Below are 14,144 nucleotides of genomic sequence, written 5' to 3' on the forward strand. Positions count from 1 at the left end.
TATTTCAGAGGCTCTCTGGGAGGAATGAGAAGCCAGACAGCAGCAGGATTGGGGGGAAGAGGCAGAACAGTCAAGATGGCAGCCAGGGAGCCCGCAAAGTGGCTTTAATTGCACCATCGCTTTTTTATTTCCCTCGTGGGTGGTGCTGCCAGTAAGTTCACGTATTTATTTATAACTGATGTAGGTGATTTATCTGCCATGCCAGTCCAAATGGATTCTACAGGGTGGATAGATTGCATAAACAAACAAATGTGGCTAATATCGTGGCCACCTCATATAACGAAATAATGCAAGAATATTTATTTAGTCCCCCCATGAGTTTTTCTCCAGGACCCCGTCCTCCTTTGAACAACATTTCAAAAACAAAGCCTATTTTGAACTGAATGAAAACTGGCACAAAACAATGCAGGGGAGTTTCTCTTGCAGAAGGGTCAGACTCAGTATGTGGATGGGAGACCACCAGGTTGTAAACTGCATGTGAAGTATTATTATTGTGGTTGGTTGCACAGTCAACCAGGTGTTTGGACTGGATCTGGCATTTTTATCCCCCTATCGAGTCCTTCCCAAGGACCTGGGAGAGGCAGATGTTGTTTGACGGTGTGAAAGGCATCGTCGCAGGATGGAAGCTGTTCCAGGTCAAGCTGCAATGGACTGATGGTGATGATCTTGATGATGATGATGATGATGATGATGGTTGCAAAAGGCAATGGCAAATTGCTTTTGGATGGCTATGTGGGAAACTACAGTGTAGTTTTCCATGAGTCACGAAGAGTTGAGCTTGACTCAAAGGAGACTTGGGCCTGCAGGTTGGCTGGCTAGGGATCCTGGAAGTTGCAGTCCTAGCACAGCTGCCATTTCCCAAGGTTGGGAAAACTGACTTTGGGAGAATAATGCACTTCCGCGTGCTTCATGCTCTGCTTTTCCCCTGAAACATTCCTTAGAGCACCCCCTTGTGAAGGATGAAATCCTTCCTCCATCCCAGCATGCCTTTCCCCCACCGCGGGGCACCTCCCAGCCCAAACCGAAAATCCATGGAAAACCGACTCGTGGCCGGCAGGTGGCGCTGTTGGCTTATCTACCTGCCAGTAGAGGCGAGTATGGGCAGCTCAGGGTTGAACCGGGAGTCCTCGGGGTTCCCCAGCTTGGCTGTTTTCTTGCAAACGCCTCCTTACCCGGCTAGGTAACCTCTTCAGTGCTAGAATGCAAACCCCACCCCATTCTAGCATTGAAGAGGTTACCTAGCCGGGTAACGAGACGTTTGCAAGAAAAGAACCAAGCTCAGAGAACCCCGAGGACTCCACAGCTTATCTACCTGCCCGGCAAAGCCGTGCCGCTGGCTGGGGAAAGTCTGGCCGGGTCAGACGTCGGAGAAGGGGGCGATTCTCCCAGCCTCGTGGCTTTGCTAAGCTCCCTCTGCCCAAAGTTGGGGGTTGCCAGAAGAGCCGCCACCGGGTTTAAGAACGAGGCCGCTTGGAGTGTGAAGGCGTGGAGGGCTTGGAATTCGAGGCCGTCTTTCGAAAGCGCAGGCGAAGAAGCCAGACCCTCTGCGTTGACGGAGAAGGTCTTTTCCACCCAGGGAGATCCCTCTCTTCACCATTTCATGCATCCCCAGGGCTCTGCTATCTGAAGAAGCCGATTTCCCTCTCTTCCCTACAGACCCCCCTCGGAAACCGCAGATGACCGCTTTCCTTCAGGCGCAGGGCAGCCGGGTGGCCATCATCCAGTGCACCGTTGAGAGTGACCCCCAGGCCCACCTTGCCATACGCAAAGGCCAGGAGCTCTTGGCCTCCAGCATCGACTCCAGTCCTCCCCACAACCAGCGGCTCAAGATTTCCCCCACGTACAACAGCCTGAGGGTGGAGATCTGGGACGTGGTGTTGGAAGACGAGGGGGAGTACGTGTGCTCCGCAGGCAACAGATATGGCAACGGGAGCGCCAGCGTCGCCTTCAGTGCGGAGCGTGAGTAGGGGGGCTGTGGTCGTCAACAACTTCTGGGAAAGCTGTGCAGAGCTTAGGGCACCCACAAAGTCTCGTTCCAAGAATTCACCACGTCACGTCGGGGTAGTTTGCGGAAAAGTGCCCCTAGACCGTGTCCCCGAGCAGCACTGGCTCCAGTCCCAGCTGAACTCGAGAAAGTGTTCTCAGTGTGAGGTTCAACTTGGCTTCAAAAGTCGGTGTGGTATGGAGATTGGTTTGCGTCGCTTTTGCAGGCAATCTCCAAGCTGAACCTTTGCACGGCCCCACAGCCGAAAAAGAGCGACCCGGCGTTCTTAGAGGTTGGCGATGTAGGCCTAGGACTGTCGGCCCCATAACTAACAGCCTTTGGCATTTTCAGACAGTGGGACTGAGCAAGATATGCACCGAAGCTCAGCGCCTCCTCTAGAGTGCAGTCAAGATGAAAGTGCAGCAAGAGAAGTGAAGGCTTTGTGGAGCCCCTGTCATGATTATTTCTATCTTAGCACACCAGAACATGAAGTGGTCAGCATCAGTGTAGAGGAAAGGAAAGGGGTTGGTTTTTTTAACACACAAGACCCCCCCAGAAGAGTCCTGAAGGTAGTTTAAAGGCTGCTGTAAAGGCTCCCAAAAATTCTGGGAAGGTCAGTTTCCAAGTCCCAGTTCTCTCCCCATCACTCTTGTGACCAATGACTTTTTTTTAATAATTCCCCATATAAACCAGCCAAACTGTGACCCCCTTGGCACTAACTTCCACACTTTAATTCTTGGGAGCGTAAGTACAGAGAACGTGTTCCTGTCATCCAACCCTTGAACATTTTTTGGGAACTCTAGTCAATACAGGACATCAGCGCTGATTATAATTGAAAGGGCAACTGTTGACAAAAATGAATGTTGCACCCTGTGACAAGGTGGTGTTTCTTTGGGCTTCTCTATACCACCAAGTGCAAAAGCTTTTGAGCCATTGGGAACACACACTTAAAATGAAAGTTACACCCCAACATCAACATGAACATCTGAATCAAAACCAACATTCGTTCACCCTGTTGCCATCATTTAGATTTTGCAAGACTCAAGCGTTTCAGGGAGGGGGGTTGCTCAGGAGCGGTTCACCACTCCACCTCTCAGGAATCCTGAATGTAAATCCAGAGACTTTCCAGAAAATCTCCACTTGCTTGATTTGCCCAGAACAGGTCTCTGTTTTTCCTCTGTCCCTTCTAGCTGCAAGGCTATGGATTTCTCCTCCAGATGTCCCTGAAGGGAACTCAGTCAATCTGACCTGTGAAGTCGACACTGACGCTGTTGGTGAGATGCACTACACCTGGTTTAAGAACAACAGGTGGTACGCAGAAGGCTTGTTCAAGACTCTGGTGCTCCACCAGGCCACCGTGGCAGATGCCGGGACCTACTACTGCACTGTCAAGACCCGGGAAAGGATGCGGAACTCCTCCTTAAGCACCTTGAATGTCCTCTGTAGGTCCTGGGTGGCTAGATTTGAAAAAGATGGTTTTATGCAATCTGCTTCCCTAAGCCAGGATGCACCTGAGTTTCATTTCCTTAGGATGAGGAAGCTGCTGGAGAAATAGTGTATCTGTCATAATACCTGCTTTGTTTACAAAGAGAGCTTCAGGGGAAGCAAGGAGGCCGACCAAGCGAAGAACAACATTGTTGTTCTCCACAATGTTGTCCCTCCAAGCCACAACTGCTCAGCCTTCGCAGCCCACATGATGTAGCCAGGGATGATGGTGGCCATTGCCATCCCAAACCTCACTAGTTGGCTAAAGTCTGAACTAGTTGTTTTTAAAATAACTAGATTCTGGATTTCCAGCTTTCAAAAGGGGGCAAGCTGAGGTCTCCATGGAAAGCCTAAGGCCTCCATTTGGGACAAGGTCCTTTTTCCTAAAGCAAATATGAAGGGTTCCCTCCTCTCCTCCAGTCTGTGCCAAGACCACCATTGTGTGATACCTGCTGGCCACCTGTATGGTGTTCCTTGCAACATCATTTCTGGGCATGAGTCAAGAAACATGAAGTGTGAGTTTCTGTACGTGTCATACTACATACCTCCTGATGTGGGTGCTCCATCACTGGAGGTTTTTGAGAAAAGGCTGGATAGCCCTATTTTCAGGATAGTCTGAAGGTTCTTGCTCCAACCCTAGGAATTTCTGCCTCCATGACATGCCTACAGCTTAATCTCTCTCCTCTTCTTCTGGAAGATCCACCCAGGAATGTGTTGGTGAAGTCCTTCTTGGAGATTCAGAAAGGCAGGTTGGCCATCATCCTGTGCACCGTTGACAGTAACCCACCTTCTGCGCTGTCACTTCATCATGCTGACCAAGTCTTGGCAGCTACCTCCTCCCAAATCCGTGGGGTGCCAGGCCTTAAGCTGAGTGCTGCTTCCTCCCCAAATTCCTTGAGGCTCGAGATCAAAGATATCAGCCTGGACAATGAAGGGAGCTACGAGTGCTTGGCAAGCAACGCCATTGGCAAAGCCCGGGCTTCTTTCAACTTCTCCGTGGAGAGTGAGTAACAGCACTCAGTCCTTGGTGGTCTGATCTCATATCAGAGCTTCTCTTCCCCACTGGGAATCTAGACGGTTCCTGCCCCTCTGTTCCCCACGGGGAAGACATCAGTGGCAGAAAACATGGGCCGTTCCCGATACCCCTGGCAGCAAACCTGGATAGAAGAGTTGGTATCCAGACCTACTCAGTGCTCTGATCAGTTTGCTCCTGCCTATAGTAACTTTCTATCTTGCCAAAAGAGGTCCAAAAACCAAATGTGAGAAGAGGCCTCCATCTCCTGTTTAAGAAATTGGGAAGAAAAGTATAATGAGATATTGGCTTTTGTGCCACCATTCTTTTCCTCCAGCCAAGAAGCCAAGCTCCTAGAGCAGTGTTTCTCAACTGTGGCGATTTTTAAGATGTGTGGACTTCAACTCCCAGCATTCCCCAGCCAGCCTGGCTGGCTGGGGAATGCTGGGAGTTGAAGTCCACACATCTTAAAGTCGCCACGGTTGAGAAACACTGTCCTAGAGGTAGGAAGGAAGTTCAGAGGCCAGGAGGACATGGTGCTTCATATTCTGTAGCTTTAGTTTCCTTTGCTTAATAGGAGAAAGGTATGGCCCTCTATTTTTGCCCAGAGAAGGCTCTGGCATGTAGGATCCCATCTCCCGGAGCAGTTGCCAAGCCCTCGCTTATCCTCTTCCTGTCTGCCAAAAGAGAAAGAGGTCCTCTGTGGGATATGGAGTTCCTTCTTGTCCGTTAGGTGCCTGATAGGTGGGTGAAGGGGGCAAAAGGGCAGAAAGAAGGCAATCTAGGGGTGATGATGGAGGCAACAGAGGCTGGAGATCATCTGCCATCAGCCCATTTCAGCTTCGCTGTTATTCTTCCTGGATAGCTATAAGGCTGGTGATCCAGCCCGTCCCAGATGTGCACGAAGGGCAGAGTGCCTCCCTTATATGTGAAGATGCCAACTCCCAAGCAACAGCCATTTACACTTGGTATAAGGATGCCAAATGGGTGGGACAAGGTTCAGCCGCCTCCTTCCTGCTCCAGGCTGTTACCCCCAGTGACATGGGATCCTACTCTTGCCAAGTTCGAGACGAGAGGGGCACCAGGACGTCTCCACCCGTCACTCTGCGTGTGCACTGTGAGTACCTGTGGGTTTGTGGAAGACAGAACTTCCTCTTTGCCCGTCTGCCTGTCTGCGCAGACTGCCCGCACGGTCAGACCCATAGCAGCCCGTCCTCAGCCCCGTTTCCAGCGAACTGTTGCTCTTGCTTCTGGGAAGGGCGTGAACTGCTGGCTGAAGATGTTGGCAGGGAGACTTCAGGAGGCCTGGAGGTCACCAGGCTGAAAAAGGGATCAGGCCCTTTTGCCAAGGGTGAGCTCTGGGGACACTGGGGTGCTATTTGACACCAATGCCCTGCGATGACTGGGCTGTGCCTGTGATGTCACGGACATACCCTGAGTGACTAGGGAGGAGGAGCGGGGTGGGGGCTCTTCTGGTGGTGATGAATTTTGGGTGGGTTTTCCTCAGCATGATACAATAAGATTAGTGCTTTTGCTATTCATTGTATCGTGCAGTATTTTTTGTGTACTGAGTTATTATAGTTTAATGGGTCTTGGATTAGAGTGACACATATGCGTGAGAAATAAGTAAATTTAATCAGAACTGCAACCCTAACTGCATAATTGTGAAAGAGGAAAGAAGCTTGGAAAAATATGAAAAGCAAGCAATAATCAGAATGAAAGAACCACTCCAGGAGGCGGGGCGAACCACAAGTTAACCCCGCCTTGCCATTGCTGATTGGTTCCTTTGCAGGCTGCTGTCCTAAGGGTAGGGCAGGTGGACGGGGAGGTGGAAAGACTGTGGCTCTTCCAGGTTTTGAGGTCTGATTGCACACGCTTGCTTGCGAGAATCGTGTGAAGGACCAGATACGCTTCTTGTCACAAAAGCAGTGCAGGATTTGCAGGGTTCCAGTGGGCAACAAGCAGCCACAGCCCGTTATGGGAATGCGTCTCCTTGCACGGTTGAACGCAACATCCGGTCTTCTTCGCAGATGAGCCGAAGAAGGCCACCCTCACGTCCTTCCTGGAAACCCAGTCTGGAAACCAGGCCGTCTTGCAATGTGCTGTTGAGAGCTACCCACCCTCTGACCTCACGCTGTACAGAGGAAACGTGCTTGTGGCTTCCAGCAGGACGCCCGGGAATTTGCCCAGCCAGCGGCACATCGTTCGCGCCTCTCACAACTCCCTGAAAGTGGAGATCAAGTTGGTCCTGCTGGAGGACGAAGGGGACTACCGCTGTTTAGCCAACAACACGTACGGGGCCTCTGCGTCGTCAGTGCACTTCAGCGTGGAGAGTGAGTGACTCTTCTCCTTCCCCCTCCTCTCTTCCTCTTTCTGCCATAAGGCAGGCTTCTCCAACCTGGCGCAGTGTGCTTAGCTGGCCAAGGATCATGGGAGTTGTCGTCTAAAACATCTGCAGAAGGCTGATGTTGGAGACGCTGCCATTGAGGATCCAGTGGCCAGACGCAGTTCCAGTGAATTGCCTATGGCCCCTTTGAAATCAATAAGGCAAGTTAGGGTTGACATTTGGTGGGGAATGATTGCCACTAGCCAAACCTGGTTCCAGCCCACAACTTGGCTGCATTCACACAAGATGCTTAATCCGGTTTCTGAATCAACAGATGTTCTACTTTCCAGAATAGACTGAATGAAGATCTCACCAAACAGACTCGATTGCACCCCCCACAAGCCATCCCAAAACTAACCAAGGTTAACCTTAGCTCATCTTAACAGATTTCTACTGACCTAGTTAAGCAGGTTGTGGGAACACAGCCATCCCGCCACAAGGAAGGGGAAAAGTGCAAGAGAGAGAAAGCGAGGAGGAACAAGCCAGCAAAGAGGTCAAGTTCCTTTTTTGCTCTTTTCCTCCTCAGGTGCAAGAATCATAATTGACCCATCGCCAGATGTTCATGAAGGCGCTACGGCCAACCTGACCTGTGTGATTGCCAGCCGGGTGGCGGAACCTATGAATTACACCTGGTACAAGAACAGCCGGTGGCTTCAGGATGGCCCCAGCCCATCTCTCCTGCTGGGCAGGATGGCCAGAGATGACACGGGTGCCTACCAGTGCCAGGCAGCTGGAAGAGCAGGCAGTGTGACCTCCGCCTTAGTCCTTCTGAACGTGCTTTGTGAGTATTGTGTCTCTAAGATCTGGGGTGCAAGCTCGCCTCAGCTGTAGTGTAAGGAGCAGCCCCGGCAGGCCAAGGCTCCATCTAATCTGCCCCACTGGAGCTGAAGGACTCCCATTCCACAGACCCCAGGCCAGGAGAGAATTGGTGGTCTTCCCTGTGCTGCTGGACTGCACTCCCAGCATCCCGCCATGGGCTGGGCTGTTGATACCACCAGGAGCCCACAAGGCCACTTTCCCCAGTGCTCTGACAGGCGATTCTTCTGCTAAAATGAAGTTTCCCTCCCATCCATCCTCTTCCCAACAGAATGGGGCCCACATCCGGACCCCTCCCTCCCTTCATCCAATGAAGCAGAGAAGTCAGGCAGAAAGGGGAGGGGGCTTAGCCTGTGCCCAGCTTGCTCTTTTTCTGCTTCATCAGGGGCTCCCTCCCCACAGGAATCCAAAGCCCAATAAGCATTGACGTTTTAGCTCTCCAGGCAAAGGGTGGAGGTGCAGTTGGAGGGAGAAGTGATAGGTGGGAAAAGAGCTTTCCAAAGCCCTGCAAGTTCTGGGAACCAAAGAAAACACCACCCTTTCCAGGGGTTCCACAGGATGGCTGCAGCTGCCATATTGATTTTTTTTGCCACCCCCACCCCAGACACCCCTGACCCTTTCCCCAAAAAGCAATGGCACTTCATCATGCCCACAGAGACATAATATCATCTCCTTAGTTGGCACCTGGTTCTTGATGAATCTCTTTGCTTTCTATTGGTTTTAATTGGCTTATGGCAAAGGACCACCATGGCCAGATTCAGCAAGGAAGTTCTGATGTTCTTGTTAATGTAGATGCACCTGAACGCCCCTCCTTAAGTGCCTACCTGGACAATCAGAATGCGAAGTTGGCTATCATCACCTGCAAAGTGAACAGTCATCCACCTTCCAGACTGACCTTGTACAAAGACAATCAGCTCCTGGCTGACACCAGGAGTTTCTTCTCACCAGGTGGTCAGCGTTTCCTCACCTTCGCCTCCCATAACAGTCTGAGACTGGAGATTCAAGACATCACTGCACAGGATTCAGGACATTTTGTGTGTCATGCTGACAACCCATTTGGCAACACAACCAACAGCATTACCTTCAATGCAGACTGTAAGCACTGCAGAATCCCTGGGGAGACAGGATGGAGATAAGCGGGGCCTCAGAGCTGGAGATGTACTGTGGATTAGTCTTCTCCAGCTTGGCACCCTTTGGATATGCTAGACTTTAACTTCTAGAATCCATAGCTAGGTCATGCTAGTCTAGCTGAGCTAATGCATCTGGAAGAGCACATGAGATGGGAGAAATCTGTATAGGACCAGAAGGAAGGAGCCTGTGTTCTTTGAACTACAAACCTAGCATCTTCACCAGTGTGGCCAAGAATGAAGGATGTTGGGAGTTGTAATATAATAACATTTGAAGGCCACAGGTTCCTCATCTCTCTCCCTAAAGCAAGGATGAGACACCCAGGAATTCTGAGAGCTGCAGTCCCAATACATCTGGGGACAGCAGCATAGTTCCAGGCCCTGGACCATCCTGGAAGTGGATCCATTCCATTAGGAACTTCTCCCAAGCAACCGTTTGCTTAGAAGAACTGCCTGCTGGGTTCTGCCTATTGTCCACATACTTTCAATCTCCTGGTTCAAGCCATATGCATTCAGTTAATACCAAAGTTTCTGACTTCCCAGTGGCAACAGTTACATGGGTTGTCTTATCCACGTATGGTATCCAACACTTGGATACTCTTAAATGCCCTTGTCTTCCAGGTTTCATCACACAGGTTACAGAACCATAGTATTGTGAACTGGAAGGATCTCAAGGATCATCTATGTGCAGGAATACCAATTAAACCACCCATGAGAGGTGGCTGTCCAGCTCTTCTTAAAAGCCTTCAGAGATGCAGAGTCCAAGGATGGCAAGAGGTTATCTATCTAATTAGACTCAAGATGAAAGATAGCCAGGTTCCCTCCACCTCACAGATCTGTTGAGAGTGCAGATTTGATCACCTAGAGCAGTGTTTCTCAACCTTGGCAACTTTAAGATGCGTGGACTTCACCTCCCAGGAGTTGGCTGGGGAATTCTGGGATTTGAAGTCCACACATCCTAAAGTTGCCAAGGTTGAGAAACACTGCCCTAGAGCAATTTTAAGACCCGTGGACTTCCAGTTGGGGAATTCTGAGAGTTGAAGTCCACACATCTTAAAGTTGGTGTGGTTGAAAAACACTGACTTAGAGTCCCCTGGGCCACTGACTGCCCCGTCTGGGGCTGAAGGGCTTCTGGAGTATGCCAGGGGGTAGAAAGGAGTTGTCATGCTTAGCAAGTACATCCTCGCATTTGCATTCAAGGGCATGAAAGACACCGTGCCTCCTCTTCTCTCTGCCTGCAGTACTCTTCCACCTGAACTTCTTCAAGATCCTGGCGGGGATATCCACTGCCTTGGTTTGCATAGCTGTTCTTTGTGGCCTGGCCTTTGGAGTGCAGAAGAACTACTCCCGGTGAGGCTCGGCCAGGATTCATTGCGAAGTCAACCACTGGCTGGGGCAGGGTTCTCTCCCAAGCTCTCCTTTAGGCTGATGGCCATTTTAGCTACCCCCATAAGACACCCTGGGCATTTTCCATCCTGGATGGGGGTTCCCAAAAGGCTAAGAAATCTGTACCTTCAAAAGCCCCTCTCATAATCCACTTGAGCTCAAAGACATCTACTGCTCTTGAAAAGGTTGCTTTGCTGTGGAGGGCTGCTAACATCTGAAGCAGGAACATGTGGGAGCATCCAAGATAGCTCTCATGCTGTAATGTTTGGTATCAACTGGCAGGGGTTCACATGCTAATGCTGTCTTTGAGGGCTTCTAAGAGACTCTGCTTGGCCACTGGAGCAACATGTGTTGGACTAGCTGGGCTGGTGGCCTGATCTGCCCTTAGGGCTCTGCCATCCTAGTGGGATGAAACCATCTAAGCTGGGCATAGGATGTTATCTGAAGGTACAAACTTACCAATTTCCTTTATTTACCAGGATATACGAAGAGTGGATAAAGTGGAAGCATGAGAAAAGCCAAAAGGAAGAAGTGCAGCAGGCTGAAAACAAAGAAGATGTCACCCAGGTTTGTCTCACTAAAATCCTGGTTACAGCTTGGATCCTTGATCAGGAAAAACTGCATGACCAATGAAGGAAGTTTCTTCGCACTGCAGAAGATAGGGTTGGAAGCAATTGTGCTTCAGAAAGAGGAGAAGGCCATTCAGAAGAAAGTTGGCCACACTTTATGGAGTCCAAACATTTAGTTTCTCCTAGCCTATTCAGGGCAATATGGCTAGCAGCCAAGAGCCAAGATGTAATCCAACATCACTGGAACATACTGGGCTGGGAAAATTTTAGGCACCCATGGTCACTGTTTAGGCCTAGTGATCTTGACTAAATAAAACACAGCCTCTTTGAAAAGGCTGGCAGGTTTATCTGGACATGAGAAGGTATAAAGATACCCAAAGTAGGAGCTGGGTGGCCTTCTAAATCCATCCATCCATAAGCAGTTTCCTTGGGCCAGCTAGGGGTCCCTGGATGTTCAAAACCATGGAATGGTGGTCACGGTGTCCCAGGTATCAGGTTGCCTCTGAATCTGATGATCTCCTGGTTCAAATTCTCAGATATCCACAAAATTGTCAAAGAAATCAAAGCCTTGAAGGGCCATGAGGGTCAAAACAAGGCATCCATTCCATCTCAAACTGCAGGCTGGGAAAAGTGCCTCTGGACTTGAAACTGGGGGAGCCTCTCCATCAATGATCTGGAAGTGGCAACAGCTGCCTTCTCATGTCCAGCTTTCCAGGGTATCCAGAGGGTATCTTCAAAAAAGTCAAAATGATGCAATCAAAGCTCTCTCCACCTTTTAGGTGGGCAGACAGCTTCACTGCTTTTCTACAGCAAGAGCTGTACCAGAGCAACATCTGCAGTCTGAAAGCAGAGTCCCCTTCCCTCTTTCGCCTTGTTTAGAAGTTGTAAAACACCCAGTTAGAGTGATGTTCAAGAAATATTAATGGTGCAGCAAGAGGTAGTCTTTCCCATTCCCACTTAGCCTTGTTCTAAATTGATGCTCTGTCATCAGAAATGTGCCCTCCATCAAAAATGTGCCCGACTTATCCAGCTTTGGGCCGAGGCGCTTCTTGCCTCTTCATGAATCCCTTTTCTGAATAGGAATGAGCTATGATTTGAGCAGAGGTCTCTTCTGCTCCATACACCTATATCAGTGTTTCTCAATCTTGGCCACTTGAAGATGGGTGGACTTCAGCTTCCAGAATTCCCCAGCCAGCATGGCTGGCTGGGGAATTCTGGGAGTTGAAGTCCGCCCATCTTCAAGTGGCCAAGGTTGAGTAACACTGATCTACAGTATATCTTATATCAGGCTGCTTTGGTTCTGCCTAAGAAAAGGGGAGAACAGCAACATGCATTTGCAGAACAGAACAGTAGTTCATGCAGAGATACAACAGCTAGCTCCCTCTCCTGCTTTAGCATCAGGAGAGCTTTCTTCAGCTTGACTAGATCCTTGAGGTTCTCCCTCTGACTGGGTTCCTTGGATCTATCCACAGTTGAATGAAGAGAGCCCTGAAACTCCTTCCACCGGACGATCCTGCTTCTCCTATAGAAGTCTGTCAAGGAGGGCTAAACCTGCCCCGGAGGAGGCTGCATTTGAGTCCAGCTATACGAGCGCCTTGTGAACCTACCAAGAGGAACTGCAGATGGGTGCACAAGCAGCCCGAAGGCTGTGCCAGTTGGGCCGGACAAGGGGGAAGACTGTCTATCTGAAAGGAGCCACTTCAGATCTTGAGTTAATCCATTGCTTTGTCTCCCTCTGAAGCACCACAGTTTTGCCAAGCCCAACAACCTTCACTCATGCAAAATGGCCAGATTCAAATTCAACCATTTTCTTTTTTTAAAACCATAGACAATTCAGCCTTTCACACTGCCCCTTCCTTCCACTCTGGATGCCGGCTCTGAGTCTGTCATTTCTTTTCTGCCCAGCCCTTCAGCCCGTCTCTCATGGACGCAGAGAAGCGGAGGCACGGAGGGATGTGCGCAGGTGCACGTGGGCTGAGCCTCCCCCGACCCCCTTGTCTATCTGCCCTTGAGCACTTCTGCCATCCATTTCCCAAGTTGTGCATGTTTGTTCATCTCTCTGCACAGTCTGTTGGGATTTTACGCTGCAGAAGGGTCAGTTGCCTTAGTTCCGGGCACACTGAGCTCTGTGCGCCATCAACTGTCCTTTCCATTGCTAGCCCTCCAACCCCACATTCCCTGACAATTGAAGGGCATCACTAGCAACAGGGATGCCCACCTATGGCGTGACTCACAGCATCCACATCACTGCCACTGATTCCATCACAGGTCAAATAACTTCCTGTCCTGACAGTTTTTCACGGCCATCCTCAGAAGAAGCACCAACATTCAGACTCATTTCTACCATGTTACTTTGCCGTCACTTGTTTTCTTCTCCAGGATCTTCAGTGATCTGGTGCTGGGTGTTTGGCATCTCAAAGCGAGAGAAACCAGCTTGCCTACAAAGCAAGAGGAGAACCGTGTTAGTCTGTGGTAGCCAAAAATCAGGAGGAGTCTGGTAGCCCTTTTTTCAGACTGATAGATTTGATTAAGAGGCAGGCGCTTTCACAAGCTTGCTTACTTGGTGTGAAAAAGTGCTCTCAGATGTTCTGCTGACAGTCATCCTCGGATCCTCTGCCCGGCGTTGCACAACCACAAACCGGAGCTAGGTGCCTTGGCTATGTCGCTAGTGGTGATAGCCTGTGCCCCTTGTGCTCAGTGGCACCCCGGCGAGAGGGGCTAGAAACTTGCACAGGGCCGTAAAGCTCACCCTTTAAAAATACGACAAGTCTGTAGACCTCATGTCACTGCAGGAAAGAATGGAAATGGGAAGCACTATCACACTTGGAATACATTTCAAGACGAATCCCATGCTGGGCAACAGCAGTGAAAATAAACCTGCCAACACTGTAATGCCCTTATATAAATCTGTTGCATGTCTGCATCTGGAATACTGTACATAGATTGGGTCTCCACACTGGGGAGAGGATGGGGAAAGGGGCAGAAGAGGGCCATCGAAGCAATCAGGTTGCAAGCTTAAGCGTCTTTGGACATGGAGCTGCTTATAAGCCAAAGTAATAAAAATCAAAATGAGAGTAAATAAGCCACGCTCTTCCGGGTGAGAAGTATTCTTGAAGCCTCGCTCAATGGTGAGAATTAACGTACTGTGTGAATGGGAAAGCCCATAATATTGGGGGGTGTCTTAGGATCTGAAATGAAGTTGCCATGAGAAGAATGATCCCAGCCCTGGGCTGAATTTGCACTCAGTTCCGGGAGCAACGCGTAAGGTTTTGGGGAGGGAATGTGGGCCGGGTCCTTGATTTAATCTATATGCACCTCACCTTTTAGGACAAAACCCTCACAAGGACTAATGATAACATGATATCACTCTATAAAACCT

At 49.9% G+C, this 14,144-nt stretch overlaps 1 protein-coding gene across 1 annotated transcript in view; it reads left to right on the forward strand.

Annotated features, from left to right (window-relative positions):
- The window catches only part of SIGLEC1 (sialic acid binding Ig like lectin 1), a 34,650-nt gene extending 20,780 nt beyond the window's left edge, over nt 1–13,870 (forward strand). The window contains exons 13-22 of the mRNA XM_025168338.2: nt 1,657–1,959; nt 3,175–3,426; nt 4,167–4,472; nt 5,347–5,598; nt 6,512–6,814; nt 7,394–7,648; nt 8,476–8,778; nt 10,052–10,160; nt 10,676–10,763; nt 12,238–13,870. Coding sequence (XP_025024106.2) covers nt 1,657–1,959; nt 3,175–3,426; nt 4,167–4,472; nt 5,347–5,598; nt 6,512–6,814; nt 7,394–7,648; nt 8,476–8,778; nt 10,052–10,160; nt 10,676–10,763; nt 12,238–12,366 — 2,300 coding nt within the window. The 3' untranslated portion in view covers nt 12,367–13,870. The remainder of the gene's footprint in view (nt 1–1,656; nt 1,960–3,174; nt 3,427–4,166; nt 4,473–5,346; nt 5,599–6,511; nt 6,815–7,393; nt 7,649–8,475; nt 8,779–10,051; nt 10,161–10,675; nt 10,764–12,237) is intronic.
- Nucleotides 13,871–14,144: the final 274 nt, after the last annotated feature.

This window comes from Python bivittatus, unplaced genomic scaffold (assembly GCF_059951505.1).
Source record: "Python bivittatus isolate LINGU-HERP-01145 unplaced genomic scaffold, Pbiv_v1 ctg000740_np1212, whole genome shotgun sequence".
Lineage (NCBI taxonomy): Eukaryota > Metazoa > Chordata > Lepidosauria > Squamata > Pythonidae > Python > Python bivittatus.